Raw genomic sequence first — 19,317 nt, forward strand, 5'->3', positions numbered from 1 at the left:
ATCTGGCTACCTTCAACCTTGATATGCAGGAAGAGCTTGGTCCACCCATGGGTGACTGTTGCAACACTGATCTCTTCTCATGCATCATCCATAGCATCAATAGCACTGTCAGTGTTGAAAGCCCTCCAAAACAGCTGCACAGTTCTTACAGGAGCGGCAGACAGGCTTGGGGCAGTCCATGGACCTGGAGCAGAGGGCTGCCCCTCACTCTCATTGTCACTCTCCTCAGCAATTTCTTGCAATTCTTTCTGGCTGTCAGTTTCTTGCGACAAACAATTGTGGACTGTTTTGCAGAAGAGCAACTTGACATCTGCAATGACCTCCTTTTCAAATGGTTGGATCACTGAGGTGGTATTAGGTGACAAAAAACAAACTTGGACATCTGGGTGGCAATGTTCAATAAAGTGCACAGCCTGATGCATTATCAATAAATAAAATAACTTTACTAATGTGACACTTGCAGCGATGGTTTGCATTTGGTACAGATAGCTTGTCAAACCATTCATGAGACGGCTTTTCATCCATATATCTTTTTTGGTCATTTCTCAATACACATTATGTTTCTTCATGTCCATATTCTTACATGGTCTTGTCCTTTTGAACTTTTGGATCACAAATAGCTTCATTTTGTGGCTACCGGTTGCACTGTGTGTAAATGACACACTGAACCTATCCCTGGACAATTTCACACTTTTTGCCTGTTTCTTGGTTTTTCGGCACTTAAGTGCATGTTGGGGACTTTTTGCAATAAAATCTCATCTCACTGCAGCTGTACACTTGTTCATATGAGCAGCCACCATCCTCCACTATTATTTTTGTACTTTGTGGAAATGCATCCACATCGGCATGATTAGCAGAACCAATTTCACCTTGATAAATTGAATGTTTCACTTCACAACACTTATAATTTGCAAGCCAGCCAGGAGATGCCTTAATGGTGAGGAAGACTGATTTTTTTTTTCTTGCATACAGCATCAAAAAATCTTAACAGCCTTGGTTCACAGTTGAGGACCTGAAATGCTAACATATTCCTTAGAGCTCTGGGTAACCCACCATGTTAAATAAACCATCTTAATGGCAATAATTATTTGCCAAAACCTTCCTGCATCACTGCTCATTTTCTTAATTGTTCTAAAATACTTCTTTGTAATGCTCACTAGTTGCTTCACTTGCACCTTTATCTGTTTCGGTGTTCTGATTGTGCTCTCAAGCGCATCAGTTAATCATTTTATTTCACCAGATGACTTTCCCTTTTCCAGGTATTCTACAATCTTTGCTTTCTCTATTTAACTGTACTTGGTATACTTCTGTCCTACACTTTTTTATTTTCCCCCACAGGTTTTGAAGGCCCTGGACACTCAAGCAAGTCCCCAGCAGTACTATCTTGACCCACACAACTGGAAATGTTCACATTTGCCATAACTAGGGCATGAATGTATCGTTTAAACTCGTGACCCACACACTGGACAATGGATGATATGTGGATTTGTTTGAAACCACATGGCATGAAGTAAAAGATGGCACAGTAAGTGTTTCAAAATGGCTTAACCCCTTAACCGCGGGGCGTCACTTTTGTGACGCTTGGGAGCAAGGGATCAAACTGCGGGGCGTCACTTTTGCAATTCTGTGTTATTTTGAATTTGCCCGGGCTTTCAAGTGGTAGCTTGTATCATCTATCAGTACTGCCAATGTCCAACACTAGTCAGCACTCCTAATCTCATCTGTACTCCCATCCATTGTTGACAATTTAGCCATTTCTCCCCATTCTTGACTCCCCTCCCTACCTTCCCTCCATTACCCTCTCCTCTCACCTGCCCGGCCATGCTACGCTAAGTAAATCTTCCCTGGAATTTTCCACTGATTTCATCCATTGAAATAAGCCCTATTCTCTATTCTTATACCAAATAATATATACCAAAAAGAAATAAGGTAAGTGAGAGTGCCATACACCTGGAATTGGCTAATTATCATCTGACAACACCTCACGTGCACTCGTTCGCTAATTTTCGCTGTTTATTTCCCCTTGAAATATGCCGTATAATCTATTCTCGTACTAAAAACATATATAAGGAGGGAAGGGAGAAGCCTAAGTGATATTTACATTCACCTGGAACTACCTAATTTATAATGTATTGTCTAGATTTCCTGCCAATCATTTCACTGTTATATATTAGCAGCTGTCAAGAGGCTGATGTTGGCAGTAATGCATTTCCCTAGGTAGGCCACCCCTGCCCATCCCTATCAGTTCACTGTCATCTTCCAAGGTGAAGGTACGTCTGTTTGCTCCTGCTAACTTCTGCCGCTTTTTACCCCCATGCAAAGGGCCCTGTGACCTTTACCCCCTACTAAACCACGTGTGGAAAGAGGTAAAGGGCTGACAATTGAAAGAGAGTGACTACAATCTTTCTGTTGAGTAAAACAGTGCAAGTGGAATTGTAAATAATGTGTAAACAGCAAGTGAAAGTAATGAATGTAAATATAAGTGAACAGTGGAAAATAGTTTTATAGTTACTTCCAGTGACAGTGCATAACACAATGTAAGTAAAACAGAAATGTAAATAATGTAAATAAAATAGAGAACGTAAATAGAAATGTAAATGAGTAGTATTATATGAATACGAGTATATATACTAGGAGTAATGAAAGTGAAAGTTTCACTCTAGCATGTATGAATACTATGAGTTATAAGAGTGAAGGTGAAAGTGACATTCACTCTCAATGCTAGTATACAGGACAAGAAAGTGAATGCTACGTATTTTACTGAAATATTTTGAATGCCTACAGTGACAATAAACTACTATTACTGAAGGAAATTTATGGATAAAGATTGTAGATATATATAAGTGTTATATAGTAATAGAAATATAAACTGTGAGTGTTTTTATGAATAATAAATGACAACACCAGCGGCAAACTTGCACAAGTGGGAAGGTCATACGCCCTCGTAATTTTCATTGCTTTCACAGTGGTTTTTTTTTTTGGAATATGGATTCCAAACTATTTGAGAATCATAGAATAGTGTTTCTAGTGATAATATCAGGCTGTGGTAATCATATTACGGGTTGTCAGAAAGTGTAAAGTGGAGACTTCGTTACCCAACTTCAGAGGTCTCCACAAGTCCTATGGTACTCGACAAAGGCTCAACAAACACCCCAGAAGAAAGCTGAAGGTATGTGCCATAAGCATATGTGATTTTAATGTTCTAGGACTAATAACTGATTTTTGGCAAATATTTTTAGAGAGTCTGTCAGAGCGCAAATATGCCCACAGGTGCTGCAAGAAAAAGCAAATCAAGCCCGCGGGAAAAAAAAAAAAAAATGGTGTGCCTTGCAACCAGCCATGGCCCACTCTGACTCATCAAAAAATGTGAGTCTGTGGTCATAAATTGCAAGCTGGTAGATATTTAATGCACCATCGAAAATCAAGCCGTCAGAATATAACCACATTAAATTTGCGATTCTGCTGAACATTATTGTACTCACTCTATGCAACCGCCTGGATCTGGGGCTGGGCATTGGCTGATGTGGTGGTAGACAGAGAAGAGAACCACCACCAGTGAGGTCAGGCGCAGGAACACTGTCGGTACCAGTGTAAACACCAGGATGCAATTAGGTGTATAGTGCTGCAGTTCTACCAGCATCCTGTGATAAAATAAGACAATGTAAGCACCAAGATGATGGGAGTGTAGAGCTTCAGTTCCACCAGCAACCTATAATCAGATAAGAAACAATCAAACTGGGGTGTATTGGTCGTTCCACCAGCATTCTGGAAAAAAAAAAAAAAGTAACAATCCCATTACTACCCCCTTCGAGGTGTAGAGGCCCAGGTCTACCACAGTCCAGTATATTAAAGGGTAAATGACCAGCCTACTTTCCATGATGGTATTACATGATCAAAAAACCTCCAGTCTCAAGCTGAGTATCAAACGGTGGTGTATATGCACAATCAAAAGCTGATTTATATCAGTATCTGTATCAGAGGGGAAAAATTACCTAATAATTGGAACTGTATTGAAATTGGTTGAGTAATGAAAAATAAGTTTTTGTTTCAATAGATGGTAGGTGGGAACACTCACCATCCACTCACTCGATGTAAGTGCTGCTTTGGGTGTCTGCCCTTTCCTCTCTTCCTTCCTTCCTCTTCTGTCTTTCTTCCCTTCACTCTTTTCTCTTCTTTCTGCCTATAGGTGACTTTACACTTCTGTCCTTCTTTCCTTCACTCTTTCCTCTTCTTTCTACCTATGGGTGACTCCACACTGAGTGACATGCCAAATGGTTTCCTGTACACCAGGAAACAATTGACTACACTGGGTGGTAACCATATAACCAAATTATGACACCTGGTGGTTCAGTCTGTAATTAAGGCGCTCCAACTGGATTGAGCCTTGAAGGTTTATCTCCAAGGGGTGGTTGGAGTTTATTGCTCACGTAAGGCCACTCATGGATGAGTGAGGCTGGTCACTCTCATCTTAAATGTCAGGACCAATTTGCCTAGCCTCAGGCTCCTATGCTCCTCATGGGGCAACATGGGATTGGATGATTGACAGATGGATGGATTTACTCAATGACCCTAGACTCTTATAAGCCTTCTAGCACTTACTTCTTCACCTTTTTAGGTGCAAACTATGGCTGGGCTGGAATGATGATTATTTTCCAAAAATATGGCTGTACAGTATTTCATATTCTGTTCACTGTCCTAATGGTACAATGCTTAAACTAAAACATACAGAATGTTTACAACATAACATTAAATATCACTGTGGTGAGAATGTAACTCAACACAAAAACTGTATCTAGACAGTAGTCTTCTGTCAAAGCACTGCACCAGATAAGGATGAACCAGCAAGTAGGGCAGCAAACTTACCACACACACAAACATGCAGCACACTAGCGGCGTTCCATCAATGGCATGACTTAAGCTTTATGTCTAGGCCACTTTCTATGGTACATGAGCTGTAAGCAGCTGCAGTTAAATTCTAATTAGAAATCAATCTCTATTGTTTCTTTTTTCTATTAATCTTCATTATACTGTATATTTTTTTAAAAACACTGATACACATAACTTAATTATTGCTGCCTTTCTTGGACCCTGAGGGAGTTTAGTGCTAAATTTGGTAGTTACCTGCAAATCTAGTTTTGTTTAGCTAACATGAAAGGAATATCTGCATTACTAATGCTGGTACTTTATAGAAATATGGTCAAACATATGAAACTACACAAATATCACTATTCCTTTAGCTTTTTATTTTTATTTTCATTTAAAAAGGCTATAGAATAATTACTGTACTATACCTTTATACTTTAAAAGATTATTAAGACATTGCTACTTAAGAGTAAGGAATGTCTTTGACACTGGCCAATCAACTTTTCATTTTCATGCTACACCAAAGTTTCACATCCACAAGTTTATGTCGGCACTAACACCTCCATGCTATCCTCTCAAAACCTTCATACTCAGATCCCTGTTTCTCAGCAAGATCTTCATTGCACCTGTGATCTTTCTTCCTTGAATAGCATTACTCCCAATTTCCCTTACATAATTACCTTCCTATTCTGTTACTGCACATTAGTACATAAACTCCCTTGCCAAATTAATCCCTTTCTGCTCAACAGTTTGTCACACTAGAAGAGTCACCTTTTTCTCAACAACAACCACTTTTCCCTTATCTATATACAGTAACCTCTCAACTAACGCGAGTTTAAACAGCGCGTTTTCATTTTAACACAAGCAAATATCTAAGGAGATATGTGTAACTAACTAGGGTTTATTGATTTAACGTGACTTCACACTTACGTGATGTTTTCAAATTAGCTGCACGCGCCTTGGACAGTCCCGAGCTGATAGACCGTCTCGGGGACGGTTTAATTTATCATCATCGTCATCATCATCCAATCCTGCATTGCCCCATGAGGAGTGTAGGAGCCCGGGGCGAGGCAGTTGGTCCCGACATTTAAGATGAGAGTGACCAGCCTCACTCATCCCTGGGTGGCATTACATGAGCAATCAACCCCAACCATCCCTTGAATATAAACCTTCACCGGCTCAATCTGACTGGAGCGCAATAATTACCTACTAAACCACCTGGCGCCAAAATTTGGTTATATGGTTACCACCCAGTGTAGTAAATGGTTTCCTGATGCACAGGAAACCATTTGGCTTGTCACTCAGTGTAGAGTCACCCACAGGCTGAAGGAAGTGGAAAGAATGAAGGAAAGAAAGACAGAAGCGGGAGTGTAAAGTCACCCGTAGGCAGAAGGACAAGGAAAGAATGAAGGAAAGAAAGACAGAAGAAAATGGAAGGAAAGAAGGATGGAGAGGAAAGGGCAGACACCCGAGAGCAGCACTACATCGAATGAGTGGATGGTGAGTGCCCCCACCTACCACAAGGTTTAATTTATTCAGTAAAATATATATATATATATATATATATATATTGTATCTGTTTCATTATGGTAAATTAAGTCTTTACATATCAGGACAGCAGAGCGAGGAGGGGGAGTGGTGGGAGGTGGGGGAGCGGGGTGAGGAGGGACAGCAGCAGACAACGAGTGATGTGTAGATGAAATGATGCTGTGTGTTGTTATTGTTTGTGACCTGCTTCCCGTAATGAAAACGTTGCTTTTGCCGCATTGTTTCTATGACCTACTAATGCATTCATAATGTTGAGGAACTTTCACAATGCCATGAAAGAAGCAAAACTGACAGAAAATCTACGTAAAAAATGAAAACAGAACTGTACTGTATGTACTTGGGGAAGTAAACAACGCTTCGGCTCACCTAGGGCTCAGATGTTGTTTACTTCTCGCCAAATGTACTGTTTTTGTTTTTTATGTGGATTTTCTTTCAAATTAATATTGTTGCTTTTAAGTTTTGAGTCTACCCAAATGGGTAGACTTTTCTAGAGTCCAGGAACGTAACCCCCAATATTACCATTGTTTCCTATGGGAAAATTATGTTTAAATAACACGTTTTTAGATTACGCGACCTCTCCAGGAACATAACCCTCGCATTATTTGAGAAGTTACTGTACAGTATAATTTCAATCCATGTCACTCTCAGACACCACAAAATTATAAACAACAGAACAAAGACCTTGTTCACTATGCACAATGAGCAATTAAACTACTATCTATCTATTGTTTCCTATGGGAAAATTATGTTTAAATAACACGTTTTTAGATTACGCGACCTCTCCAGGAACATAACCCTCGCATTATTTGAGAGGTTACTGTACAGTATAATTTCAATCCATGTCACTCTCAGACACCACAAAATTATAAACAACAGAACAAAGACCTTGTTCACTATGCACAATGAGCAATTAAACTACTATCTATCTATCTATCTATAGCCCGACGCCTTAATCCCGCAAAGGGTGGCCACAGACAAAACGCCTCCAAGTCACTCTGTCACCCACCATTTGACTACCCTCCCCCCAACTCACCCCCCCCTCCCTCATATACCTCTCAACTCCATCCCTCCACTTCATCTTCGGTCTACCCCTCCCTCTCCCTCCCTCCACCTCACCTACATACACCCTCTTAGTCAGTCTTTCATTCTCCATTCTCTCCACATGTCCAAACCACCTCAGTGTATTTCTCCTAATCTTCTCAACCACATCCACATCTACCCCACAACATTCCTTCACTTCTTCATTCGTCAACCTGTCCCTCCACGTCACTCCACATGCTCCTCTCAAGTAACTCATTTCCACTGCTCTCATTCTTGACTTGTTCCCCTCTTGCAAGGTCCACGCCTCGCTTCCATACGTCAGGGTAGGGATCACAATGCCATCATGCAGTGACTTCTTAACTTCCATACTCACCTCCCTATTTCTCATCACTGCTTTCAGTGTACCAACAACCTTCCTTCCCTGCTGTACCCTTTCACGTACTTCATCCCCCAAAGTTCCATCCTTACTCATCACACTACCCAAGTACTTGAATGCACTCACATTCTCCATATCCTCACCATCCAACCTCACTGCACACTCTGTGACTTCATTCCTCTCAAACACCATAACTTTACTTTTGTTTACATTAACTTTCAGCTTCCTCCTCCTACACACTGTCCCAAATTCATTCACCAAACCTTGCAACTCCCATTCATCTTCACTCAACAATACTGTATCATCAGCAAATAGCAACACAGGAAGCTTCCAAATCTCACCCTCATTCATTAGGGCCACCCCCACATCCACTGCCCTACCTTGCACCTCCTTTACAACCCCATCCATATATATATTAAACAGCCATGGAGACATCACACACCCCTGTTTCAGTCCCACACTGAGATCAAAGAACTCACTCAGCTCACCATCCACTCGCACCGTAGCCCTAGCTCCCTCGTACATACTCTTCACAGCACTCAACAATTTCCCCTCCACTCCATATATTCTTAATACCTTCCACATACCTTGCCTATCTATTCTGTCATAAGCTTTCTCCAAGTCCATGAAGGCAGCATACACTTTCCTTCCCTTCTCTAGATACTTCTCCACTAAACATCTTAGAACAAATATCTGATCTACACACCCTTTTCCCTTCCTAAATCCCCCTTGTTCTTCTCCAACTAGCTCCTCTGTCATATGCCTAACCCTATCAATGAGTATTCTACCATATATTTTACCAGTCACACTAAGAAGGCAAATACCCCTATGGTTACCACATATTTCTCTCTCCCCTTTTCCTTTGTACAAAGGAACAATTATACCTGATTTCTGGAACCCTTCCCTCTTCCCAAGCCAATCTACACAACTTCCATATCCACTCTACAACAATCTCACCCCCATACCTAAGCATTTCACCACACACTCCATCAATTCCTGGGGCCTTTCCCAGCTTAATCTTCTTCATCGCTTCCACTACTTCCGCCCTACTGATCTCTCCCTCTCTCCTCTCATCTCTTCTTCTCCCAGCCATTCCCCAACCACTTATACTCACACTGCTCTCACTCTCTACATTCAACAAATCCTCAAAGTGCTCCTTCCATCTCCTCAATTTCTCTCTCTTCTCCACCAACAATCTTTCCTATCTTTCACTCGCCTATTACTTCCCCTTTCACACTGCCTTACTTTCTTTACCTCCTTCCAAAACAATTTCTTACTCTCCCTCCATTTCACACTCAGATTCCTCCCAAACTCTTCATCCACTTTCTTCTTACTCTCCTTCACCAGTCTCTTAACCTCCCTTCTCCTGCTTACATATACCTCTCTCTTCTCTCTCTCATCTTCTCCCCTACCTCTACTCGCCAACCATTCATCATATGCCTTCTTCTTTTGTTCCACAGCTCATTTCACCTCATCATTCCACCATGCTGTCCCTTGCACACCCTTGCATCTCCTCCTCACTCCACAAACCGCCTCACACGCTGCGCCTATCTCTTCCGTGAATATCTTACATACGTCTTCCACCCCTTCCATCTGCTCTAGCTCATACCTTCCCAATCTTTCTTCCACTATGCTCTTATACTCTGTCATTTTCTCACTATCTTGCAATTTCTCCACTCTTCTCACAGGAACTGCTTCCTCCTGTCTTCCCCTTCGCCTCCTCAACCACTTTCTTTGCATCTTTACCTTGGCCATCACTAAGTGATGGTCCGAGACTTCATTCCCCCACCCTCTCCACACTCTTGCATCCAACACTTGTCTTCTCATTCGCTCATCCACACACACGTAGTCTATCATTGCCTTTCGTTCAACAAGTTCACCATCCATCCTCCTCATTACTCTCCATGTATACCGGTGGATCATCTTATGACGAAAGTAGGTGTTGGCTATTGCCAACCCCTTACAAGCACAGATGTCCACCAAAGCACTACCATTCCCATCTACTTCAGCTGGCACACCCCACTGACCAACCACTCCATCCACTCGTACATTCCCAACTTTGCCATTCATGTCTCCAATCAACAGCACTCTCTCGCTCCTCTCAAACTTGTCCATACATGCTTCTACTCTCGCCCAAAACTCATCTTTCACTCTTGCCACTCGATCCTCTGTTGGAGCATACACACATACAATTGCCCATGCTTGTATACCTACTTTCATCCTCACCCATACAATCCTTGCACCCACTGTTCCATACTCTCTTATATTCTCCTTCCACTTCTTGCTTATCATCAGACATACTCCCTCTCTTGCCCTCTCATTCTCACTGACTCCCGCACATATACCTACACCATATTCCCATTCTCTCACCCTTTCACCTTTCCATTTAGTTTCAGTCAATCCACATATATCCACTTTTGCATCCTCAAGCACCTGAACAATCTCTCTCTCTTTCACTTCATCATTCACTCCTCTCACATTCCATGTTCCCACCCTAAGAATTAAACTACACTATGACTACACTATCACTAAATAAGAATCTTGATACCATTATGATGATATATATGTTAGTCCTGACCTTAACAAGAAGGGCATGATGATGTTGAAAGTGATGATGACAACCGAGGGAAGATACTCATACAGCAGGATCATTAGTTCCTCCTCTTCACTCTTCTGTAAGTACACATATCAATATTTACAGTAATACTGTCATCATCATCTTAATTCTAATTACCACAAAAGAGATGCGGATGAGGCAGAATCCAGACGTGTGAAGTAAGTTCAGACACAAAGAAAAACACCAAAGTAGAACTATCACACTGCACATTCACTGAAATGGACCACACAATCATTTAAATATCATTCAAACCCTTGAACTAACTCACAATATTCTGTTAAAGCTCAGCTTTCAAGATGGAGAGCTGGCATTTTTTTGGCAAGTTAACTTTCCCATGAATGATCATGACAAATCATCATAACTACAGTACCATCACCATCGCTGACACCTTACTCCCTCTTGGGAACCTCCCAACAGGGGATCACAAAGAATCACCTCCAAGAAACTTGATCCTCATATGCATGTATCACACTCATTTTCTCCAACATTCCTTATCCTCTTCCTTCTCTCTCGCCAATATATTACTCCCCTCTCTTCTTCCATATCACATTAGGCCTGTCTCTATCAACATTACCCTGTGTCCTTTCAAAGACTCTTTGGCACTGTGTGTATGTGTACTCACTGTATATGTCCATACCATCTCAATGTATTTCTTTTTTCATAAAGCCAGTTCCATATCCCACTCCTGTATCCTAATCCAGGTAACTAGAATTTATTCCAGCTAATGCCAGATGATTCCATATACTGCAGCTAAAAGTGCATAATATGATTGTAGTATTAATACAGTAAAACCTCAATGTAACGGACTTCAATAAACTGGAATTAGTTTTTTTCGGACTCGAGGAGGTACCAGATGAAATTCCTATATATCGGAAAAAGTCTGATAAAGCCAGAAGCAGTCCGGACTGCCTGACCACTTCAGTTATGCTCACTACAATAAGGTAAATAAAAGACATGTTTACCAGTGTACAGTACAGTATTATTATATAGTGTATATGATTTTTTTCTCCCATCTTTCCTGTCAATTCTTATTGCTTTTCTTTCCTTTACAGGTGGCTTTACATTGAGTGACAAGCCAAATGGTTTCCTGTAAGCCAAGAAACCATTTACAACACTGGGGGGTATCCATATAACCAAACCATACGTGCCCCCTACGTGTTGGCAAGTGGGTTGGTGGAGGGTTAGCGCCCCTCCCCGTAAAACAAATAATTCACAGTCAAATGGCCACCCCTTACGGGATTATCGCATCTGGCAATAGATAGATAGATAGACAGATTAATGTTGTGCAGTTATAACACAGTACAGTACCGCAATGGTAGTCAAAACAGTTTAAGAACCATTCATGCGATCCGGATTAATGACTGATATATCGGAAAAAGTCCGGTTTAGCAGGGTGAAGTTTGGATGTTGCTTTTATCGGAATTTCGCATTTTTCAGAGTGGTTCGAGCCCCATTTAGTCCGTTATAGTGAGGTCTTACTGTACTGTTAACTTTAACCCTCTCACACCTGGCCAACTCTAGAACTGTACTCCATATGCCAGACAGTTTTATTTTGCTGAAATTCAGTCACAAGAAGCCTGAGAGTGTTAAAGTGAACAGAATACAGCAGACTAATGAAAACTGCCTTACCTCTGTTGTCTTCCTCAGTGTCTTGATCTGGTTAAAGGAGAAGATAGTGGCAAAGTAGATGGAGTATAAGAAAACACAGATCAGTGCAATTACCACCAGGATCACCAGCAGGCGCACCAGGTACAAACGACACCTGTACACAATTAAAAATTGTGTAAGTACAGTATTCCTGGGTGGGGCTGAAAACAGTACTGTATAGTACTTACTCACAACAGAAAATCCGATTTCCTACAACCTCCACTTATTTATTTATTTATTTTTTTTGTGCAACAGAAGGTTGTTGATATAACCTGTCCCTATACAATCAACAAATATCTGAAGAAATTTTTTTCTGGTGGACACATAAATGCTAAATTATTCATATAGCTCATAGTATCTACTGTTAAAGGTACTGTAGGATACTTATTACATGATAATCTCGTCTGTTATCATTAGGATTCTACAGTCCAAAATTTTCTGTTTATCAAGGCCTCTGAACCCAAGCATTCTGGATTTGAGAGTTTGTACTATACATGGTGAGCACAGGTAACACTGTCGTCACTGTCATCATCATCATCATCATCATCATCATCACACTGGCAACACTTGTACACTTATCATGCAGTACTGCTAGTGTCTGTTAAAGAACAGAGTAAATGAAAGATATGGGTATGATAAATATCAACATGCAGAGTATAAAAAAGTGAACTGCTAGTAATTCTACGTGGCTCTTTTCCATCACTGTACCTCTCCATCTCTGGGTGGTTACAGAACTCGTTATAAATGACACTCTTCTTCATGGTGGGGGCCTTGTTGATCTCTGTCTGTCTGTCTGTCTCTCTCTCTCTCTCTCTCTCTCTCTCTCTCTCTCTCTCTCTAAACTGTGCATCAGATCAGAAAAACTGGCCCAGAAAGTGCTAGGCTACACGCAGGGGCAATTTTGTTGTAGGAATAAAGAAACTGTTCTTACACTCTATAATCCCTTTATAACAGCCATTTCTGGAGTATTCTGTGCAGTTATGGTCACTAACACTTAGGAAAGAGACAGGTCCACTTGAAGTGTTCAAGCTGGAGCTACAAAACATATTCCATCCAGCAGGAAACAGATTTATCAGAATCAAATTAGGGCTCTAAGACTGCTTTCATTAGAAGCTCATTGACTACAGGGTCAGCTCACTGAAGTATTTAAAATACTGACTGGGTCTGACAATCTTGACCATAGAATGATGTTCAAGTCTCAACGTGAATTCAACACGAATCCATGACTGGAAGCTGGAATAAAAAAGATTCAACACCAGCATATATGGAAACTTTCTCACTTATATGCCCCACCTGGAAATGACTCCCCATGGATGTTGTTAATGGCACTACAGCAGAGAAGTTTAAAAGAAACCTCGACAGGATCTTACTCACAACAGGGCAAACTGAATATGCATTCCTCTGCAAATACAAAGCTTCTCCTCAATATACACCACAAGGTCTTTGAGATACTAATTTTTCCTTATCACTCTGTATTTACCTATTAGTATTTACCTATTTGTAGTATACAGGAATTGAGCAATGCTTGTGTTGTCCTGTCTCCATATCCACATTTATCAAGTCTACCTTTACACACATGAATGTTTTTCTCATGCACCACCTCTTTGTCTAAGTCGTTCCAAATATTTAAGAATATACCTAATTGTGATATACACGGAATGTACTATGCTCGTGGGTTTCCGTCGCTGTTTCTCAATAAGTCGAAATTAACTTTAAACTCATTTAAGTTTTTAGACTGAACGATCTCTTTGTCCAGGCTATTCCATAAGTCTATACTTCTGTAAGGAAAGCTATATTTCTTGATATCCTTCAAGCAGCTTGACTTTTTCAATTTCATTCCATGTCCTCTTGTTGCTCTCTTATCCCATACAAACAGATCTTCTTTGTCAATTTTATCTACTCCCACCATGGTCCTGAACACCGCAATCATGTCTCCCCTCTTTCTCCTTTCCTCTAACGAAGGCAAATCCAGTTTTTCCAGCCTCTCTCTGTATGACAGGTCTGTCAGACTGGGGACCATCTTGGTTGCTCTTCTTTGTATTCTCTCAATCTTGTTTATATCTTTCTTTTTGTGTGGGGACCACACTACCGCTGCATATTCTAACCTGGGGCGGATCATGGCCACTATCAATTTTTTCATCATTTCCTCATCCATATAATGAAATGCTACTCTTATGTTAGTCAAGAGCTTATAAGTCTCTCCAACTATCTTGTTAATGTGCTTTTCTGGTGACAAACTATCTTGGACCAGCACTCCCAAATCTTTCTCTTCTTTCTTTTTTGTGATTAATTCATTACCCAAAAAATAATTCAGTGATGGTCTCCTGGTACTTTTACCCATTTCCAATATTTTACATTTCTTTACATTAAATTTCATTTCCCACGTCCGGCTCCAATTGTGTATCCTATCCAAATCCTCCTGCAGTATTTTACAATCCTCCTCAACCTCTATCTTCCTCAAGATCTTTACATCATCAGCAAACAGACTCGCATAACTGTTCACTCCATCTACCATATCATTTACGTAAATCAGGAACATTACTGGTGCCAACACTGAGCCTTGAGGGACTCCACTTGTTACTTCCCTCCATCCAGACATCTTTTCCTTTATTACTGTCCTCATTTGTCTGTCTCTCAAAAAGTCTCTCATCCATTCCAGAAGTTTCCCCTTTAGTCCTCCTATATATTCTAGTTTCCACATTAGTCTCTTATGAGGTACCTTGTCAAAGGCCTTCTCTAAGTCTAAGTACACACAATCCACCCAACCATCTCTCTCCTGTACCACATCAATCGCTCTTGAGTAAAAGCTCAACAAGTTTGAAACACATGACCTTCCACTTCTGAATCCAAACTGAAATTCAGCCAAAATATTCATCTCTTCCAGATATTTTATCCATCTGTCTTTCAGGATTCTCTCACACAATTTTGCAACCATGCTGGTTAGAGACACTGGTCTATAATTCAGGGGTTCTTCCCTGTTTCCTCCCTTGTAAATTGGTACCACATTTGCCCTCTTCCATTCTTTTGGCACTTTCCCCTCTTCCAGTGAGCATACAATTAAGCTGTGAATTTTATCCGCCAGTTGTTCTCTGCATTCCTTCAGTACCCAATTAGAAATTCCATCAGGTCCTGGGGCTTTCCTTACATCTTGAGTTTCCAGTAATTTATACACTTCCTGCACCTCTACTTTTATATCTTTCATCACCGGAACATTTCTAATCACTCCCTCCCATTCCACAAGCTCCTTTTCTTTAGTGAAAACTGACTGGAAACGTTTGTTCATTATTTCTGCTTGCATTGCTGCATCCTTAAAGACCTCTCCATCTACTTTCAGCTTGGTGATTCCTTCCTTTTGTTTCAGTTTGCCATTAACAAATCTATAAAACAGTTTGGGTTCATCCTTGCATTTGTCAATTATACCTTTTTCAAAATTCCTTTCTTCTTCCCTACGTATTCTTGTGTATTCGTTTCTTGTTCTTTTATATTCTTCCTTTGTTCTGTCGTTACCTCTCTTTCTCCAATTGTTCCACGCCTTATCTCTCTCTTATTTGGCTATCATACACCTTCTATTAAACCACTCCTTTTTCCTGTTTTCTTTCCCTCTTACTCTTGGTACAAATTTTTCCACTCCCAAATTATAGAGGTCTAGAAAGATATCCCACTTCCTCTGTATCTCTCTTGTTTCTCTGAATTTTCTCCAATCTGCATTTTCAAAAAAGTAACTCAATCCTGTAAAATTTGCTTTGCCAAAGTTGTATCTTCCCTGTCTATGAAGCTCGTCTCTTGGCTCGACGTTTCCTATTAACATCTGGAACTCATTGACCACGTGATCACTTTTTCCCAAAGGACAGAGATATTCCAATGATTCTATTACATCGGGTTCTTTGGTGAAGAGTAAATCTAACCTTGCTGGTGTGTCCTCACCTCGAAACTGTGTCTCTTCTTTGACCCACTGCATCATCACATTATTCATTATTATATTTAATAACATAGTACCCCACGAATCCTCGCTGCCTCCCGAGTACCATTCCTCCCAGTTCACCTCTTTACAATTAAAGTCACCCACCAAAATTATATTATTGCTTTTCTCAATTATTTTTTGCAAGTAGCTAGCCATATCTGACAACATCTCATGGTATTCGTCATCCTTCCATGCTCTCGTCTTTGGGGGAACATACAGTACACTACCGCCATATCTCTCTTAACATTCTCTCCAGTTTCTAATTTCATATATATCACTTCAGCCCTGCCTTCTCCCATTTCCACAGTATCTACATTTATGTTGTTCTTCACTGCTATCATAACTCCTCCTCCCTTTTTTTCTTTTCTGTCTTTTCTCCACAGTTTGTATTTACCATCTCCCAAATGAACATCAATATCTTCTCTTAATTTGGTCTCTACAAAGCACATGACATCAGGTTCATGTTCTCTCAAGAAATCATTAATTTCGATCCTTGTCGATATGAAACCATCAACATTAGTATATATCACCTTCAAATTATTTTTGACATTATTAATACCCTCTTCTCTCCTACTCTCTGTCTGTACCACTTCCTCAACTTCTGATCTTTCACAACCATCCCCCCTAGTTTCCTTCACTTCTATTTCCTTAAATACCATTTCCTTACTTTCATATCCAATACTCTCCAAAAAAAGTATTACGTTCTTCCTCTGTCCTCTTATCATTTTTTTCCTTTACTTCTTCCTTTAATGATTTTAAAACTTCTCTTTCTTCTTCATTCAGATCTTTTCTTATTATAATATTTTCCATCCCCGCCTCTTTGCTTAATTTCCAGGTCACTTTAAGTATCTCATTTATTACACTTTCTGATGTAAACTTGACTCTCATTGGTCTTGTTTCCCCTTTCTTATAAGGCCCTATCCTCCTTACTTCCTCAATTTCTTTTACCCACTTGTCTCCTTCGGGGTCAATCTTGCCTAATATTCCTCTCACCATGTTCATGTCTCTCTCGAGTCTTGCGAACCTAACCTTTTCTTCCTCTTCCCTGTTTCCAAATACTACCACACATCTGTTCCTTTCTACAGTTTCTCTCACTATTTTCTCTTTTTTCTTCAGTATTTTCACTACATTTTCTTCCATTTCTTTCTTGTTCATTTCCCTTTCTTCCTGGATGATCTCTCTTAAGCTGACCACTTCTTTCTGTTCTTCTTCTACGTATGCCCACTTTGCCTTGTGTTCTTCTAATACAATACTCACCTTCTCCGTTTTATTAGTACTCTCTTCAAGTTTCCTCCTCAGTTCAACATTTTCCCTCTTCAAATTCCTAATCTCTTCATTGGCTGTTTCGTTGGACTGGATTAGACTCTGTATGGTGGTTTCCGTATTTCCTGACACATCCTTTATCACTAGATTCTCTACTTTTTTTCGAGTTCACTAATCCTCATAATTAATGTTTTCACCAGGTCCATGACATTAGTATTAGCATCAAATCCTTGAAATTCCATTCCCTCATTGTTTACATTTTCGGCCATGTTTAACGTACCGGTAAAGTACCTAAACAGCTGTTACCGAATAAGCCACAAACATTCATGTATACTGTTGCCAACAAATCTTTACATTTTTGGTAGTCTACTAACTTTCATTATTTTAAATTTAAAGAAAGACCCTAGGAAACAGGACAGATAAAATTCCTGAAACTACTCAAGGTTAGGAGCGATGCCTGGGACGTCCTCTCTCTCTGGCTGTTCGTGTGTGTGTGTGTGCGTCTCTCACCTCTCCTTTCTAGTCCGTTGCTCCTTCTCCTCATTATATCTCTCTGTCTCCAAGTGGTTACAGAGCTCATTGTAGATGGCCTTCTTCTTAATGGCAGCAGCTTTGTTGTTCTCTATACAGTAGTCCCACCCGCCAAATATCAGGTTACAGTACTGAAAAAATAAATAAATAAATACGTTAAAAAAATAATAATAATAATAATATGTGGTAGGTGGGGGCGCTCACCATCCACTCACTCGATGTAGTGCTGCTCTCGGGTGTCTGCCCTACCTTCCTCTCTTCCATTCTTCTTTCCTTCCACTGTCTTCTGTCTTTCTTTCCTTCATTCTTTCCTCATTCTTCTGCCTATGGGTGACTTTACACTCTCTCTTCCATCTTTCTTTCCTTCATTCTTTCCTCTTCCTTTTGCCTGTGGGCGACTCTACACTAAGTGACAAGCCAAATGGTTTCTTGTACACCAGGACACCATTTACTATGCTGGGTGGTAACCATATAACCAAATATTGGCACCTGGGGGTTTAGTGAGTAATTACAGCACTCTAATCAGATTGAGCCTGTGTAGGTTTATTTCCAAGGGGTGGTTGAGGTTTATTGCTCAAGCAATGCCACTCAGAGATGAGTGAGGCTGGTCACTCTCATTTTAAATGTCAGGACCAACTTGCCTAGCCCCAGGCTCCTACACTCCTCATGGGGCAATGTAGGATTGGATGATGAATGAATCAATGTATGAAAATAATAATAATGCCACTCAGTGATGAGTGAGGCTGGTCATTCTCATCTTAAATGTCAGGACCAACTTGCCTAGCCCTGGACTCCTACACTCCTCATGGGGCAACACTGGATTAGATGATGATGATGATGATGATGATGATGATGATTTTCATAGCTTTCCAAAGTTTGCTTGGTTCTGTTTAACCCTTTAACCGCGGGCTTGATTTGCTTCTTGCGGCACCTGCGGGCATATTTGCTCTCCGACAGACTCTCTAAAAATATTTGCCAAAAATCAGTTATTAGTCCTAGAATATTAAAATCAAATATGCTTATGGCACATACCTTCAGCTTTCTCCAGGGGTGTTTGTTGAGCCTTCGTCGAGTATCGTAGGACTTGTGGAGACCTCTGAAGTTGGGTAACGAAGTCTCCACTTTACACTTCCCGACAACCCGTAATATGATTACCACAGCCTGATATTATCACTAGAAACACTATTCTATGATTCTCAAATAGTTTGGAATCCATATTCCAAAAAAAAAACCACTGTGAAAGCAATGAAAATTACGAGGGCGTATGACCTTCCCACTTGTGCAAGTTCGCCGCTGGTGTTGTCATTTATTATTCATAAAAACACTCACAGTTTATATTTCTATTACTATATAACACTTATATATATCTACAGTCTTTATCCATAAGTTTCCTTCAGTAACAGTAGTTTATTGTCACTGTAGGCATTCAATTTCTTTCAGTAAAATACGTAGCATTCACTTTCTCGTCCT

The 19,317-nt window shown here is 40.4% G+C and overlaps 1 protein-coding gene across 1 annotated transcript in view; it reads right to left on the reverse strand.

Annotated features, from left to right (window-relative positions):
• Positions 1–19,317, reverse strand: part of LOC145403200 (transmembrane channel-like protein 7) — a 138,133-nt gene that overhangs the window by 53,196 nt on the left and 65,620 nt on the right. Inside the window, exons 7-10 of the mRNA XM_080275014.1 lie at positions 17,827–17,978; positions 12,075–12,207; positions 10,407–10,498; positions 3,483–3,641 (exon numbers count right to left, since the gene is read on the reverse strand). Coding sequence (XP_080131140.1) covers positions 3,483–3,641; positions 10,407–10,498; positions 12,075–12,207; positions 17,827–17,978 — 536 coding nt within the window. The remainder of the gene's footprint in view (positions 1–3,482; positions 3,642–10,406; positions 10,499–12,074; positions 12,208–17,826; positions 17,979–19,317) is intronic.

Source organism: Coenobita brevimanus, chromosome 60 (assembly GCF_032717465.1).
Source record: "Coenobita brevimanus isolate Jiangsu-jjx chromosome 60, ASM3271746v2, whole genome shotgun sequence".
Classification (NCBI taxonomy): domain Eukaryota; kingdom Metazoa; phylum Arthropoda; class Malacostraca; order Decapoda; family Coenobitidae; genus Coenobita; species Coenobita brevimanus.